The 18,856-nt window shown below is 43.0% G+C and overlaps 1 protein-coding gene across 1 annotated transcript in view; it reads right to left on the bottom strand.

Annotated features, from left to right (window-relative positions):
- Positions 1 to 2,505: 2,505 nt before the first annotated feature.
- The window catches only part of LOC126474515 (juvenile hormone esterase-like), a 97,872-nt gene continuing 81,521 nt past the window's right edge, over positions 2,506 to 18,856 (bottom strand). The window contains exons 9-10 of the mRNA XM_050101985.1: positions 16,472 to 16,610; positions 2,506 to 2,674 (exon numbers count right to left, since the gene is read on the bottom strand). Of these exons, the coding sequence (XP_049957942.1) occupies positions 2,506 to 2,674; positions 16,472 to 16,610 (308 nt within the window). The remainder of the gene's footprint in view (positions 2,675 to 16,471; positions 16,611 to 18,856) is intronic.

Below are 18,856 nucleotides of genomic sequence, written 5' to 3'. Positions count from 1 at the left end.
AGCAAGTTCCCTTGCCGGTCTAGGAATGGTAGAACGATGGGTTCGATGACGGTTTGGATGTACCGTGCACTATTCAGAGTCCCCTCGACGATCACCAGTGGTGTACGGCCAGTGTAGGAGATCGCTCCCCACACCATGACGCCGGGTGTTGGCCCTGTGTGCCTCGGTCGTATGCAGTCCTGATTGTGGCGCTCACCTGCACGGCGCCAAACACGCATACGACCATCATTGGCACCAAGGCAGAAGCGACTCTCATCGCTGAAGACGACACGTCTCCATTCGTCCCTCCATTCACGCCTGTCGCGACACCACTGGAGGCGGGCTGCACGATGTTGGGGCGTGAGCGGAAGACGGCCTAATGGTGTGCGGGACCGTAGCCCAGCTTCATGGAGACGGTTGCGAATGGTCCTCGCCGATACCCCAGGAGCAACAGTGGCACTAATTTGCTGGGAAGTGGCGGTGCGGTCCCCTACGGCACTGCGTAGGATCCTACGGTCTTGGCGTGCATCCGTGCGTCGCTGCGGTCCGGTCCCAGGTCGACGGGCACGTGCACCTTCCACCGACTACTGGCGACAACATCGATGTACTGTGGAGACCTCACGCCCCACGTGTTGAGCAATTCGGCGGTACGTCCACCCGGCCTCCCGCATGCCCACTATACGCCCTCGCTCAAAGTCCGTCAACTGCACATATGGTTCACGTCCACGCTGTCGCGGCATGCTACCAGTGTTAAAGACTGCGATGGAGCTCCGTATGCCACGGCAAACTGGCTGACACTGACGGCGGCGGTGCACAAATGCTGCGCAGCTAGCGCCATTCGACGGCCAACACCGCGGTTCCTGGTGTGTCCGCTGTGCCGTGCGTGTGATCATTGCTTGTACAGCCCTCTCGCAGTGTCCTGAGCAAGTATGGTGGGTCTGACACACCGGTGTCAAAGTGTTCTTTTTTCCATTTCCAGGAGTGTATTTCTTAGCGTTAATATAAAATTTTTTTAACAAATATGTATTGGCCAGTGCCCAAAACAATTTGTAGAATTTTTTGTGGGGAGCATGGGGGCTATGTAAGCAGGCTGTTTAGGTTTTTATATTGGTAACGCCACGTAGCACTCTGTATGAAAATCACTGGCTGTGCTGTGTGCAGTCTATGGCTGGTTGGCATAGTTGTAATATTCGCTATTGTAGAGTTGGGCAGTTCGATGTGAACAGCCCACAGCTTTGCGCAGTTGTAGGTGAGCCGCCAGCAGTGGTGGATGTGGGGAGAGAGATGGTGGAGTTTTGAGAGCGGATGATCTGGACGTGTGTCCATCAGAAACAGTAAATTTGTAACACTGGATGTCATGAACTGATATATATATATATATATATATATATATATATATATATATATATATATTACAGCTTTTGAACACTATTAAGGTAAATACATTGTTTGTTCTCTATCAAAATCTTTCATTTGCCAATTATGCCTATCAGTAGTTAGTGACTTCAGTAGTTAGAATCTTTTATTTAGCTGGCCGTATTGGCGCTCGCTGTATTGCAGTAGTTCGAGTAATGAAGATTTTTGTGAGGCAAGTGATTAATGACGGGTATTGGTTATTGTTAGTCAGGGCCATTCTTTTGTAGGGATTATTGAAAGTCAGATTGTGTTGTGCTAAAAATATTGTGTGTCAGTTTATTGATGATCTGTATAAGTAAAGAGAGAAATGTCTGTGGTTGTTCAGTTTTGTTCAGCTGTTTGAAAATCAAATAACGTAAGTGGTTTATCAGCACAGTACTTCACTAATTTTCCTAAGGGGCGTTTCAACTGTAGTGTTTTACATCAAGATAAACCATTTTGCCACAACACTGTCAACCATTCCAAGTATATCTCTAAAAATTTCCTCTTGTTAGTGTTCGTAAAACAATTACACAAATTGAGGAAATTCACATTCTATTAGAAATTTCTTGTGAAATAAGCATTCAAGAATTTTGGAAGCAAGCCTGCTCTGTGAACTTGCAGTTTTAACTTGTTCTCTGTGACGAACATTGTATGGCCATATGGCAGATGTGTGTGGACAGAAACTAACTCCTCGTCGACTTAGACGTCATCAAGGTCGGCGCAGTTACCAAAAGGATTTGAAACGTGGTAACAACCGAGGTTTTTAATGAAACCACACCTGTGGCTTAAAGAATACCCTGCACTCTATTACAGTATAGGATGATCGAAAAAAGGTTATTCCGAAGGAAACAGTTACCTACAGAGAAATGGTAGCGTAATTATAATTTCGCAAATAAATATTGGTTGTACAAAACAAAAAATAGTGTGACGTGCGGATACGTCACTTGTTTAAACAAAGAACACAAAGCAGAGATATAGGAAGAAATATCTATACTAATATTTTATTTCGCAGCGATTTTTGTAAAAAGCTACTTTTAAAACATGCAAAACTACTTATGTGAAATATTGAACAAAAGTTTCGTAATGTCGAGGTGCTAATCCAGTATTCAGAATCTCATGTAACTCTCGTCAGTAGGTTCCGGGGAACGCCTCCAACGGCACGTTATCGTTCCAGAAGTCCATGCGCTCACCAAGCCTGTTGTGTGCGAGCGTGAAGTTGGCCTGCATCAGGAGGTAGCTGCGATTGGTCAGGTTATAGGGCTCCCACACCACAGGATCCGCCTCGGGGGTTGGATTCCTGGGAAAACGTTCGAATGAAACCGTAATTACATTTAATTTTGATATGTTACCTACAGTTCAATTAACACATCGCTTAAGCGATTTTTCTTACTATTTTACAGTAGCTGTTAAGGAGCGACCACATAGGAGAGAGAGACGAAAGAGGAGAAGCATAGACTTGTAGGCAGTGGTCTTGAGTTAGGGATTATGTGAACGATTATTAGTTTTCCTTACATGTTTTTGGTACATGTCGCGCAATAGTGTAATACAAGACTTAATCTCATAGTTATGTCCATACGGCAGCCTAAAGTAGCTGCATAGTGTAACATACATTTATATAACTTTGAATAATGTACCATCATACTAGTCTTCCTTCAGTTATCACTATTCTTAAGCAAAGTGTAGGATGTATCGGAACTACAACCACAGATAAATAGTTGATGAACTGCAGAATATGATATAGTATAAGACGACACTAATGGAACTATGGGCATACCGGCCCATTGATCTGGGAGCCCATTCCCCGCCCTTCATGGTCAAGTACACACTCTCTCCTCTCCTTCGCCCCTCCCGTTAATGTTGGTTGGTGAACTTGCATGAAGTGTGTTTATTTAGGACCTCCTATTTATCATTCACTTTATTGCCCTTACGAAAACAACTTATTACTCAACTAATTTCTGATCAAACATTGTCCCCAATTTGAGTGCCAAAATCAAACATGGCGGTCCAAGATGGCAGGAAGGTAAAGAGTCACCAACATGATGGATGTGTAAGAGTTCATATTAGCCGACCCTCGACGTCACCCCATGACATCACAGTGGACATAATCCAGTGTAAGACGACGTTAAATTAAGTAAAAATCTTACTGAGATAGCTTATTTGACATTTTTAAAACAGCTACATATTTCATGATAGTTGCTGATTACGCCAAAAACTGTTGATTATAACGGAAACCGCTTGCAAAATTCAATTTTCTGGTTTTTAATTTTTGACTGAGGCGCAATTCACGTTTGACGCGTTTTTTTAGGTTGTATACTGTACACGTGAAATGTTGGAAACAAGCAGGAACAGCTAGTGTTTGAGAGCCGTCGTGCCGTCAGCCTGTGGAAGCTCTGTGGCAGTGAATTATTTGTTTAAACAATTAGGGACGTTCTTGAGTCCCTACAGAGATGTGTGTAGCAATAATACGTTACTAAAATACAATGTAAGAGTTCTTATATTTTTCGTGTGGTTGCGCTGTATCACAAGGATTATCAAGGATCTACTTGTTTTACGCAGTTACATATTACGTGGTCTATTTATTTAAATATTTAGGAAAGTTTGCAGCTCGTCACAGGACATGTGTGTGGCAGTATTTAAATACAAACTCACTGGAGGTGGCATGCTCAGACTTTCAATACATCGCTGATTGAACGGGCCAGCACCTTCTGCCGGCTTCCACAGTGGACCTCACGTTATGTGTGCTGCCACTTGTTTGTGGCACCCACACCACGCCAGAGCTGGAACCGTCTTTTCTCCCAACCACAGCCCCACACCACGCCTGTTGTGAGTGAAGTGCAAGGGACATATATTTTGACTCCAGTACGCAAAGGAATATCAAGGAGAGCATGGGCCAGCACAGCTAAGAGATCCTGAATATTATTAGTACATTTCTCGACAAAAATTTCTTGTAGAAATTCAGTTTAACTATTCATCACTAAGGCTGAAAGTCAATTTACGTTTTACTCCTTTATCGAGTCATACACTTCCATGTATGGAATGTGCGAAATATGCAGGAACAGCTAATGTTCGTGAGCCATCGACTCTACTGCATGAGGGAGCTATGAGATACTGGACCGATCACAGGCAGTCGCACACTCCAATGAGTAGGCCTCCATCCCGTTCTACGAGTCGCCTTTTCTTGTTACAGTGTGCATGCACATAAAATGGACGGGTGTTATGGCTAAACTTCATTTAAACACAGCATGGTCTACAGCAGAAGTTTTCTGAATATCAGAGGCAACTGCATCAGTTGTACATCGGTTTTAAATAAGCATGTGACAGCCTAGATCGGAATAGACCCTCCAAAGTATGAAAGGTTTTAGAATCCCAATAAAATCATTGAGGCTGATGGGAGTGAGAATAAAAGTGACAGTCTGTAAGGACAGAATAGAACAAAAGTTGACAACAGAGTTCCATGTAGGGAGGGCAGGAAGATGTGATCTCTGCACTACTCTTTAAGTTAGCACTAGAGAAGGTAATGCGCAAAGACCGATTAATCCTGGGAGTATATTATTTAACCCATGGGTCCACGTGGTTTCGTACGCTAATGGTGTAGCATTAAGTATGAGGAATGACAGAAACCTGAAGGATAATTATGGTCTATTAGAAGGAGCATCACGGAAGTTAGGACTGGAAGTGAACACAGGCAAAAAAAGTATCTGATGATGGGACGTAAGGAGGAGAGACTACAACAAAAATAAACGGTAAAGAATTTCAAAGAATGGAAGAGTAAATACGTGGGTTCGACACTAACCGAAGATAACAGGACAGCTGTAAAAATGGAAAACAGGTTCCTTTCAGAATACATTGAAGTCCAGAAATAAAATAATTGAAATATAACTGACTATGTTAAGACCTACAGTAACGTAACTTATGGATCTAAAGGCTATGAAAGAAAATTTCAGGTTACTGAGATGGGGTAGGAAGACTTTGTCTGATATACACTCCTGGAAATTGAAATAAGAACACCGTGAATTCATTGTCCCAGGAAGGGGAAACTTTATTGACACATTCCTGGGGTCAGATACATCACATGATCACACTGACAGAACCACAGGCACATAGACACAGGCAACAGAGCATGCACAATGTCGGCACTAGTACAGTGTATATCCACCTTTCGCAGCAATGCAGGCTGCTATTCTCCCATGGAGACGATCGTAGAGATGCTGGATGTAGTCCTGTGGAACGGCTTGCCATGCCATTTCCACCTGGCGCCTCAGTTGGACCAGCGTTCGTGCTGGACGTGCAGACCGCGTGAGACGACGCTTCATCCAGTCCCAAACATACTCAATGGGGGACAGATCCGGAGATCTTGCTGGCCAGGGTAGTTGACTTACACCTTCTAGAGCACGTTGGGTGGCACGGGATACATGCGGACGTGCATTGTCCTGTTGGAACAGCAAGTTCCCTTGCCGGTCTAGGAATGGTAGAACGATGGGTTCGATGACGGTTTGGATGTACCGTGCACTATTCAGTGTCCCCTCGACGATCACCAGTGGTGTACGGCCAGTGTAGGAGATCGCTCCCCACACCATGATGCCGGGTGTTGGCCCTGTGTGCCTCGGTCGTATGCAGTCCTGATTGTGGCGCTCACCTGCACGGCGCCAAACACGCATACGACCATCATTGGCACCAAGGCAGAAGCGACTCTCATCGCTGAAGACGACACGTCTCCATTCGTCCCTCCATTCACGCCTGTCGCGACACCACTGGAGGCGGGCTGCACGATGTTGGGGCGTGAGCGGAAGACGGCCTAATGGTGTGCGGGACCGTAGCCCAGCTTCATGGAGACGGTTGCGAATGGTCCTCGCCGATACCCCAGGAGCAACAGTGTCCCTAATTTGCTGGGAAGTGGCGGTGCGGTCCCCTACGGCACTGCGTAGGATCCTACGGTCTTGGCGTGCATCCGTGCGTCGCTGCGGTCCGGTCCCAGGTTGACGGGCACGTGCACCTTCCGCCGACCACTGGCGACAACATCGATGTACTGTGGAGACCTCACGCCCCACGTGTTGAGCAATTCGTCGGTACGTCCACCCGGCCTCCCGCATGCACACTACACGCCCTCGCTCAAAGTCCGTCAACTGCACATACGGTTCACGTCCACGCTGTCGCGGCATGCTACCAGTGTTAAAGACTGCGATGGAGCTCCGTATGCCACGGCAAACTGGCTGACACTGACGGCGGCGGTGCACAAATGCTGCGCAGCTAGCGCCATTCGACGGCCAACACCGCGGTTCCTGGTGTGTCCGCTGTGCCGTGCGTGTGATCATTGCTTGTACAGCCCTCTCGCAGTGTCCGGAGCAAGTATGGTGGGTCTGACACACCGGTGTCAATGTGTTCTTTTTTCCATTTCCAGGAGTGTATTTAGGACAGTGAGAGAGAAAGAAAGCAGGGCAGATAAATATTGCATTGAAAATAAAGCAAGGAAGAATATTATCAGATAGTCATGTACAGAGAAGACCCAGAAAAAGATGGATTAAATTTATGGAAGAAGAACTCAAAGCAATAAGAGGAAATGGAAAAGGAAAGGAATGGACACAGAAAAATGAAGTCAGGTGCAACGGAAGACCTGGTTTTATCAGTATTTAAACATCCAGGATCATTTGTAATAAATTGCAGGGCATCCATAAAGCAGTATTTAATTATAAACACAGTGCACGTGACGGGCTCGGTCACGCAATACATTCTGACCACGCAAGACAACGCATGCCGCACTCCTCTGCAGTGCTACGCTCAGTATGGCTGTGGCTATCCTTTTGCAGCAACCACACCACGCCAGTGACACAGGTCACCTTAACTTCCAACCTCACACCACACCCAGCGCTAGGGGCGTATTTTTGCCTACAAACACGAATGAACAGTCTCAGAGACCATGCACCGGCACAGCCAATAGTTGCTGATTACGCCAAAAACTGTTGATTATAACGGAAACCGCTTGCAAAATTCAATTTTCTGGTTTTTAATTTTTGACTGAGGTGCATTTCACGTTTGACGCGTTTTTTTAGGTTGTATACTGTACACGTGAAATGTTGGAAACAAGCATGAACAGCTAGTGTTTGAGAGCCATCGTGCCGTAAGCCTGTGGAAGCTCTGTGGCAGTGAATCCATCGCAGGCAGTTATACTGAACAAAGTTTGCACTGCTGTGCACTCCTGCAAGTCGCCCTTCCTTCTTCAAGCATGCTCATAATGAAGGTGGGTTTTATGTACACATTTTATTTCAATACAGAATGGTTTATAGCAGAAATTTTGTATCCCACTGTTGTACACAAGTTTTTCTACACAATTTGTTTAAAGTAATTTGTTAGCCTTACTTGCACGTGTTCAATAAGCTGCTCTTTCTCCGGTAGTAGTTAATATTATTCCTTCACGGCAATTCCTTTCAACCATATGCCTCAGCTTTCATATTTTCACTTTGATCCCCTCCAGATCTAGTATTAGTTTTTGTAGACATAAGCATTAACTGTACCTAGAGGAATAATAACTTTAATAGATAATGGTTCAAGTCTGTTTGACATAGTATTTCTTTTTCTTTCCTAAGACCTGTGGAATAATATTGTTTGCTTCACAGATCCAAACACACAGTCCGTTCCATGGTTATAAATCGTACTTCTAGTCTGGCAATACCACGTTCTTTTGACAGTAAAAGTTTCTCACTGCTGCATATATGGTGACCTTACAAAATCTGTAAAATGGTTACCAGCAACTTTGTTCACTCCTGAACTTGTGTTTTGACATATCTGAGAGGGATTGCGAAAAGGAGTATCTTGCCAATATTGGATTTTGAGTTATTTTCATTTTTAAATTCAGCAATAATTTATGAACATCTCTTTAAAAATAGATTTCTATTTCTAAATTTGGGTAAGTTATGAAACAGCGTAACTTTGGAATGGAAAAGAGGTGTTTTGAGATAATACATTTTAAAGTTTAATTTTATTACAACTATTTAGTTGGGCATATTTGAAAAACAAATACAGCGTATATCCTACTCTTAAAATGCCTTTTGCCAAATGGTACATAATTTTTTTATTTAAATTTGCATGTTGTGTGGCTAATCCCTTCAGACCTATATTACACTTTATTGTATATAAATTTAAAACCACATAAATTGGCCCTACACTGAGAAAAATTAGTGAATCCTCTGCCCTTTTATTCTGGCAAAGTGTTGTACTTTTATTCTGTGATATGACAAATTGCCATTTAACAACATCTGAAAGGGTTTTTCACTCTAACATAAAAAGTGAACACTTGCCTTCTTTGAGATTATTGTAAGCAGAAAATGTTCTTCTTTTATATAGTACTACTCTGGGCTCCTTAAAATGCCTTTAACATGTAGGAGATGCCATTTTGTGAAGCGTTGCATACCAGGTGCGAGATTTCGAAAAGGTGTCTTTCGTCAGGCCTATGTTATTTCCCCATGACGACAAGAGAACCATTTGCAGAAGACTGGCATCCATTGCTTTTGATGATATTATTGCCTCCTTTGTAATCGATACAGTCATATACAAAATAAAAAAGTATTATAAAACACAAAAAACGAAAATGGGTATTTTAGGTATTACCGAAAGTTTTTGTGTGTACTGAAAATTTCGATACTCCTACAAGAGCTCCTTTCACGCTTTCTGTCAGCTCTGTTAAACACCTTTATTCTACCACAGGATCTTGTCCATGTTAATCAGTATATTCCGACTGTCTTATCGTTGCTTCCAGTCAAATTCCTTTTTCCTTGGTAGTCTCCTCTCACACCAAACTCGTCGTTTGATGTTAGGTAGTCACGCATTCCCATTTCCGTACAGAGCTCTGCAAAATCATGCATTATATCCACGTCCATGAGATAACAGTCGTGTATACGATGATGTAGCAAACTGTAGGCAGTTGATCCATTTGACATCCATTTTAATATCAGACAGTATCAGTCTGTGTTACACCTACATGATTTGTGTATTTCTTCGAAATTGTTCTAACACATCTATTCGAATATGCATCTTTCTGTCATGTTCCCCTGTGGAAAAGTGGTACTTTTTTCCTTTACACCTTGTCTTGCAGAAATGATCTTGAAGAATTTATCAAGTAGATAAGTGTAATTTTTTCTTTAACATTACAAACTTGCACTTCTTTCGTTGTTCTTGACATCCCACATGATAACAGACGTTAACCACCACAATGTTGTCTCTAAACAGTACCGCAATGTATATGTAAATTTTTCTTTTCAGGGAGAATGCTATTTTTGGAATAATTCACGTTACCAATGTTAATAAAATGTTGTCCAGAGTCTTCAGTAACAACCACAAACCAAACTGTTCATCGGTTGGCCTCATCTGCATCCCTAATAGCTGAGAGATGTTTAGCACTTTGGAGCCAAATATGATGACACTGTCTGGTACCACAGAACACTGATGTGTCTTGTTATTTACTACGAGGATCCAACATGCTGACGCTTCTGGTCATGTGACCAAGTTAACAGTTCCAGTTACACGCCCTACATTTAAAAGGCAGTCGAATGCCGCACTCCTGTTTCATGCAATTAAAAAGTCATAGCATTGTGTATGTATAGACAAAATTTACCGAAAAGCAATTACTTTTAAAACATGTCATCACCTTTTAACGTCTCCGTTAATAAAAATACAGTTCGCCCACGTTAGCTGAGTGGTCAGCGCTGCGGAATGCCCGCCAGGTAGCCCGAGTTCGATTCTCGGCTGGGGCAGGAGATTTTCTCCGCTCGGGAACTGGGTGCTCTGCTGTCCTCATAATCATTTCTTCCCCATTTCCGACGGGCTAGTCACCCAATGTGGCGTCGAATGCAATAAGTACTTGCCCTCGGCGGCCGACCTTCCCCGAATGGGGGAGTCCCGGCCCACAATGCCGTACGCTCATTTCGATTGCCAATAAATATACAGTCCTAAGGGTAACAGTATGCATACAAAACACATGGAATTTGCTTATCATAATACGTACAGATCTCTAATCATGAACAAAGGAATCTAATTGATGTTTGATCCAAGCAAAGGTGTGTTATCACCATATCTAAATTATCTGCATCATTTTGCTAAAACCAACTGGTCTTATTTCTTCTAAAATCATATCAAAGTCTTTCATTCATTAAAGTGAGCCCCCAAGCAAGGATACCATTTGACATTATCACCTGGTTGTCATTACCTTGTTTTTCTTAAGTTATTCTAGACATTTTAATCGGTGGGATGTAATGTTCACTTGGGAGAGACATCTCACAGTATTAAGACATTGAGGCTGCTCCTTTACCGACTGCACACCGCTAAATTTCCTCCATGGGAAAGTGTTTCGGTGTGAAGAGCAACACCATGCATACAAAAAATTCCCAAAAGTTGCTCGTCGTGATGCACACTTATGATTACAGCTCCAAGATGCTGATCACAATCATCGAAAACGTTGTAACAAGATAAGTGTTTTTCAGCATGTACCACTTCACTGTGCAAGAGAACAGTTTGGCTGCCAAAAAATACTAAAAATGGAGGGGGGCGGGGTGATTGTGTTTCAATACATATACACCGAGAAATATCCAGTCAGTGTAAGCGTTGTGGGGTGGAGAGTAATAGCATGTGTGTGAAAGATGTGCAGGTTGCTTATCATTATATGCAACTACTCCTACCGATCTCTGAACAAAAATTTATTGGATCTTGTTTCATAATAAACTTCTCCATATTATTATTTTTGAAAATACATTATATTTCGAGTATAAATGCCCATGACACTTCAGTGGTAAATAACTTCTTCTTTAGTAGTAAAAAATACATATGGATCACACATAGGCACTATCGATGAAATGTCACTTGTTTGGATATGGCTAACCTGCAAAGCAGCAGCACCAATATAATTATCCTGTGGATAAAGTCTGAAACTTTGTGAGGCTGGTTGCAGATGAGGAGATGGGAATGTGAGTAGAGCGTAGCGAATTGCAGGCAGATTTGCAGAGGATAGATGGTTGCTACAGAAACTGGAAGTTGGCGCTGAGTTTATGTATGTGTGATGTATTGTACCTACATAGGGCAAAATATCCAGTCCTGTATGGTTACCCGATTGATGAAGAATCACTACAACCCAAAATAATCGCGGAATGCCTGGAAATAACCATCCAGTACAACATAAAGTGGAACGATTACATTAAAATAAATGTACAGATAAGCAGACGCTAGGCTCAGATGTATTGGTGGTATCTTAATGGAGTGTAATTCATCCACAAAAGAAGTGGCTTAAAAATACTCCTTCTATAGATTTTAAGAATATTATCAGGTCACATCAATGGAAGAGTTAGACTAGTTCTAAGAACATGATCGTTTAGATGGCGAAGCGACATTAGGGCGTTACAGAGACGCTAAACGAACTGCAGTGGACGCTGTACAAGAGCGGTGCATCACGGAAATGTTTTCTGACGAAAATCCAAGAGAATATTTTCCAGGAAGAATTTGTAAACATATTACTTCCTCCTAAATAAATCTCGTGAAATAACCACAGCGAGAAAATTAGAGGTAATATGGTGGTTTATCACAATCGTTCTTTCCACAAATCATCCACTAATGAAGCGGGGACCAGAAGTACTCTCCACTACATATCACAAGGTAGCATACGGGTGTTACACGTCTGATCATTGGTATGGTTTTCGTATATACAGTAGCATTGCCTGGGAAAATCTTTATGACGCGTACAATGTTATCTATTGTAAACAGCGCTGGGAGCGCACACGTGGATTGAGTAACGCCTGAAACGTAAATTAGACACGTCCTTGCCTAGGAAACTATCTGTCCTATATCGTAAAGATTCCGTACCACGCGGCAGTACACTAAAAGAGGGCTAACAGGCGTAATGTAGGCAATATCTTTTGGTATATTTACTATACTTTCTAAGTTTCCTGACAGTAACACACAGTATTCAGCTTTCCCTTCGCTGTGACCTAAACACTGTTGTAGAGAGCAGTCGCGTTACTTCACACTTTCTGTGTATGTGCAGGTGTTATTCATAACGTGAAACATGCTAAGTAATGCACAGTTATTACTAATTTAAAAGAGGGAATTTTTTGCATTATGCTCCATTGGCACAGTAATACACATTTAATGGAACAGAAGAAATCTATGTCACGTATCTGACCCATTTTGCTTCCTCACAGTCAGTGTCAGCTCGTGGATGCTATAAAGATTATAATACTATGACAGCTGACAAGTCTTTCTGAGTCTGTGCATAAGCAACGAGCTGAAATTTACACTGTGTGACTACTAGTTGAGATAAACACAACAAAATAAGTTTTGCATTACCCCGATTCCCAGAACACCTAAGACAGACTTTGACTGTCTATATTTTATCACAGACACATTCCCTTTGACTGTTCAGAGATGTCACTAGACCGGCCCAAAGATGTAAACAACCAGGCACGAGCACCGCCTATTAGGCGGAGGGGGTCCGACAGCCGATCAGTTCCAGTCATTCCACCAGGAACGAGGTACATGGCTCGTGTTGCTTTTAACATTAACATTTAGGTGGGTACTCTACAAATCACATTCAAGTGCCTGGCAGAGGGTTCATCTCTATTATTCCAATCTCGTATGGTGCCTTGAAAGAACGAACACCTATATCTTTCCGTACGAGCTCTGGTTTCCCTTATTTTATAGTGGTGATCGTTTCTCCCTATGTAGATCGGTGTCAACAAAATATTTTCGAATTCGGAAGAGACAGTCGGTGATTAAAATTTCGTGAGAAGATTCCGTCTCAACGACAAATGCCTTTCTTTTAATGAAGTCCAGCCCAGATCCTGTATCATTTCAGTGACACTCTCTACCATATTTAGCGACAATACAAAAAGTGCTGAACTTTTTCGATGTATTCCGTGAGTTCTATCTGGTAAGTATCTCACACAGCGCAGCACTAATATAAATGAGGACGGATAAGCGTAGTGTAGGCAGTCTCCTTAGTATCTCTGTTACGTTTTCTAAATGTCCTGCCAATAAAACACAGTCTGTGTCTAGCGTTCCCCAAACATATTCTGTGTGTTCCTCCCAATTTAAGTTGTTGGTAGTTGTAATTCCTAGGTATTTTGTTGAATTTAAGGCCTTTATATTTGTCTGTAGTTCAACCATGCCTAGACGGTCAACACCGCGGTTCGATCGCGTCCGCTTTGTTACTTTGTGCCAGAAAGGGCTCTCAACAATGGAAGGGTTCAGGCGTCTCAGAATCAACCGAAGTAATGTTGTTCGGACTTGGAGGAGATACAGAGAGACAAAAACTGTCGATGACATGACTCGCTCAGGCCGCCCAAGGGCGCTACTACTGCAGTGGATGACCTCTACCTACAGATTATGGCTCGGAGGAACCCTAACAGCAACGCCACCATGTTGAATAATGTTTTTCGTGCAGCCACAGGACGTAGTGTTACAGCTCAGTCTGTGAGCAATAGGCTGCATGATGCACAACTTCACTCCCAACGTCGATGACGAGGTCCATCTGTCCGCAGCTCGTGGTCATGCGGTAGCGTTCTCGCTTCCCACGCCCGGGTTCCCGGGTTCGATTCCCGGCGGGGTCAGGGATTTTCTCTGCCTCGTGATGACTGGGTGTTGTGTGATGTCCTTAGGTTACTTAGGCTTAAGTAGTTCTAAGTTCTAGGGGACTGATGACCGTAGATGTTAAGTCCCATAGTGCTCAGAGCCATTTGAACCATTTGAGGTCCATCTTTGCAACCACGACACCATGCAGCGCGGTACAGATGGGCCCAACAACATGCCGAATGGACCGCTTAGGATTGGCATCCCGTTCTCTTCACCGATGAGTGTCGCATATGCCTTCAACCAGTGAATCGTCGGAGACGTGTTTGGAGGCAGAACGGTCAGGATGAACGTCTTAGACACACGTTTCAGAGAATGCAGCAAGGTGGAGGGTCCCTGCTGTTTTAGGGTGTCATTATGTGGGGCCGACGTACGCCGCTGGTGGCCATGGAAGGCGTCGGAACGGCAGTACGATACGTGAATGCCATCCTCCGACCGATAGTGCAACCATATCGGCAACATATTGGCGAGACATTCGCCTTCATGGACGACAATTCATGCCCCCATAGTGCACATCTTGTGAATGACTTCCTTCACGATACCGACATCGCTCGACTAGGACATGCTACCGGGTATTAGTGGTACCGGTGTGCACAGCAATCTGGACCACCACCTCTGAAGGTCCCACGGTATGGTCGTACAACACGCAATATGTGGTTTTCATGAGCAATAAAAAGGGCGGAAGCGATGTTTATGTTGATCTCTATTCCTGTTTTCTGTACAGGATCCGGTGCTCTCGTAACCGCGGTGATGGAAAACTTTTTTTCGTGTATGTATTTAATCTTGTCCGTTAACTACTGTGCAGTGTATGGTATTTAAACAAAATGTGGAAGTAAGCAGCTATCTGGTCTATGTGTACACACACTACAGCGAGAAAAGGCGACTCCCAGAACGGCGCTGTGCTGTACGCATCCCAGCACAGAACTGCTTGTGATCAGCCCATCGCCTCTTAGTTCCCCCATGCTGATGGCTCGCAAACATTAGCTGTTTCTGCGTATTTCCCACATTCTACATGCGCCAGCTAGTGATATCGACACTTTTATATGTTGTCTCACAGTTTTCATGATCATATAATGAAATGCAAGTGCCTAGTCTTCTCACTTCTTTAGGATTCCTGCTAACTGATTTCAAACCTAGTGAAATATTGAAAAAATGACAGACTTTTGCTCTTTGGGTGAGGAGGAGGGAAGTTAAAATTCTCGTTCACCCTTACAGATCTTTTTCCCTTGAATCGCTGATTCACTAGAGACCAACATTGTAGTGGTTCTTTTAGGAAATGCGTGGACGATTCCTTGTTCCATGTTTCTCAAATCGGAGTTGGTGCTTCGCATCTAACGTCGACATATCACTAAAACATTTATCTTCCCTCCTATTTTCTTTGCGGAGCTCTGCGTATGGAACTGCTTCAATAAATTGTTATTGTGTTTAATATATTCATGATGTCTAACGGATTGTCTCTATGATACTTAAGTATTTAATAAACTTTAACATGACTATGCAGTTTCACTCCCATGAATGAAAACATATGTTGATATTTTACTACTGTAACTATTTTCTTTCCAATTCCAAGGCAGTGTGTCGCTAAATCTCAGAGCCCGAGTGCGGATGCTGTTAATAGTTTTTAATAGGAGGTGGAATATATGGCACGTCTATTGAAGTCGCTACTCCGGTTACACCATGCTGACGCTTACGTACGGGAGATCCAATGACGCTGTTCACAGAGAATAGCACGGTGCACAGCTGACAGAACATATTTAACGAATTTATCGCAACTGTTCTTCTTTTTCTAGTTTTTAAGGTAACTGCTAATGACATATATTTCCCTCACAGGTCTGCGCGTATAACTGCTCAAAGCAAGCAAATGAAAAGCAGAGAGTCCAACAAGCTTTCGTCTTGAAATGTATTTGTGCGACACAAAAGATTAGGCGGTCGCACTCAAATTCAGGTTCCAACACGCATTTCTGTATGTACTACCAAGTAATCTCTGCAGCAGCTAAGTAAGGGAATCTCTTGCCGAAGGAATGTGAAAAGCAAAACCCACTTCGTTAGCATAGTGAAAAATTTCAGTTTGTAGTCATCTTCTGTAGAATTTCACATAAATTAGGCACTCTCGTAATTTCTAATTAGCGATTTCAAGAAAAAACAGAATAAAATTTTTGCCGGTAAATTTTGGTACATTACACACTGATAGTGATATCCTGAGGAGGACTACTAAAGTAAAACATCGGTGCCTTCCATATCTCATCTTTGTAATGTGGAAGACCGAAAATGTGATTTTATTTCTATAAGTTGTAATAGTTGTTTGATAAATATAGCATTATCATTACATAAGAACGACAAATACTACAGATTACTGAAACAATATAAAACCCTTCAATAATTATTTACATACAGACACCACATATTTGGACTTAGCTATGGAGATCCCCTGATCTCCTCTGTTAATCAAACTTTTGTACCAATCCTATTTAGTAAGAAGAAGTATTCATACCCGTATTTTACGAAGTTGGTCCATAGACGCAGCATGTTCCTCCGCACTTGATCCTCTTCAGATTGTGGGTCCAAGTTGTAATTGAGGTCGTTATTATAATGGAGGAAGAGGAATCCTTGCTCTCCACCGTGTTCAACGCCTGAAACAGAGACGTGTACCGATCACAGATAACTGGTCGGAGCACAACATGATGGGTTGCACCTGTACCTTAAGTAATTACATAGAATGCAACAATAGTGTAAGAATGACGTCCCTCATTAATTTGGGAAAGGTAGGTTGATACTGAACCAAGAAATCTCTTTCTCAAGGAAAAAAATCTTAATTAATCTAGAGTCTTGTAACACTTCGCTGTACACCATTAATAAGAATCTACAAAGCAGTCACCTAGCCTTTGAGAAAAACAGTAGCAGAGTTTATAGTGCGAGCGCACTGCCCGCCGCCAAATTTGTGGCAAGTTCCCATGGGACGAAACTACTGAGGCTATCTGTCCAAAGGCTTAATATAACTTAAACTAAGTTACGCTAAGGACAACACACACACCCATGCCCGAGGAAGGGCTTGAACCTCCGACGGAGGGAACCGCGCGAACCGTGGCAGTTGGGTAAGGAGTGCAGCTCAAGATTACTTTCTTTTAGCAAAGCTGCGCAGTCAAATCATCGAGGCGAGCCAACCTACGTCCTTGTGAATCTGCACATCACACACATTTCATTTGCGACATTCCTCTGGTCGAAACCCAGAAGAATCTAATATACATTTATTACAAGGATATGAACATCAATGTATTCTTCTATAAAACTGGTACCAATGAGAGTCTTTCGGTCATCCATTTCTTAGCGTTACTTTGCACAGCACAGGGCTAATCATTTTAAAATACGGGACGATACCACTGTGCCGTGATTATCGCGGCACGGTTGTAGTCCTGTCCGGAACTACAGGTGGCGCCAAAGCTGCAAGAAGTTTTCACTCTGAGAGCAAAAGGGCACTGGAATCATCAGGGCAGGCCGCAGTTAGCGCCACCGGTGTCCACTTAAGAATGACTGGAGCCAACACGTGGGGTCTTGCTGAAATGAGCTGAACGAGTGGCTCACCTGGCCAGCGGCATAAGAGATACACTTGGCGGCTGGCGGCTTTGAAGGCGGACGAAACATGGATCTCATTTTAGCGTATTTAAGAGACTTGCAAAACTGCAAAGCGAGGTGCTCCGAGAACGTTTGAGGAAAAATAAAAACACTGCAGAGCCCTCTCTTTGTTAGCCCATTGGCTGTCTAGTTGGCCAGTGTGCACAGGAGCATTACGGTCACTTTTGATCCTGGCACTACGAGAGTTTTTTTTCCTGAAGTGTCCCGGCAGCGCTTATGCATTGACTTGAATTGTGTGCTCTCTACTTCAGTCCCAAAGTAGAACACTTTTGTGCTTTATTGACGTTACAATGAATTGACTGTCTGTGTCATACGGTAGAGCATGCATAATGTTCATCTATCTTAAAAGGTGAAACTTTGCAGTGTATTGGTAGTGAGTGCACTACTGATTTCCTGTTGAAGCTTCTAAATACGCTAATTCCATTTCGTTTTACATATGTTTCCCGCACTGTTAAAGGGTGTCAGTAGGTATCAGGAGGAGACTGAAACCCAGGAGCAGGTAACAAGCAGCTTGGCCAGCGGTGAAGAGGCTAAACCGTATCTGTTGAAGGACTCGACTGTGTATGGCAAGGCACTCTATTACCGCCCTAAGATTACAGTCCACGCTGAGCTTATCATGACGCTTTTGGCCAACTGTCATCAGTTACTCTAAAAGGTATACAATACTTGTGTCAATATTTCTGAGGAGCTTACTTTTAAGGGTGTGGATTTCAGCATAAGAACGATGATACGGACCTGTAGAATATGTTCTATTAGTAAACCTTCGCAGGACACCAAGCAATATGTGATGATTTCGCAGCTAGCAGACAAATGTGGTGGTTGTCTCACTCAAGTTTCGGAAACCAATAAGTGTGGATATTTTTCGAGGGTTTCTTGGCTGTTTCCCACCTGTGTAGCCACGACAAAGGCGTCGTTCGGTTATGTAAAATGATTATTTGATGTCAGTGGACTTTACGAAATTTTGATATCGGATGCCGCTACCATTTTCAGTACCATTCAAGCAGTTTTGTTTTGTATTACAGGTAAGGTACTCTGTCACCACTGGTTGTTATCCGAACCCCTCATTCGCAGAGAGGGTCAATGGGAACCCTTGCAGTGCGATTATTGCTTAACAACATCAAAATCATGGGATGACACATTGGGGTTCAAATGGCTCTGAGCACTATGGGACTCAACTGCTGAGGTCATAAGTCCCCTAGAACTTAGAACTACTCAAACCTAACTAACCTAAGGACAACACACACAT

The sequence above is a fragment of the Schistocerca serialis genome, chromosome 4 (assembly GCF_023864345.2).
Source record: "Schistocerca serialis cubense isolate TAMUIC-IGC-003099 chromosome 4, iqSchSeri2.2, whole genome shotgun sequence".
Lineage (NCBI taxonomy): Eukaryota > Metazoa > Arthropoda > Insecta > Orthoptera > Acrididae > Schistocerca > Schistocerca serialis.
The sequence above is the reverse complement of the archived record's forward strand: the minus strand, read 5'-3'. Positions and strand labels throughout refer to the sequence as shown.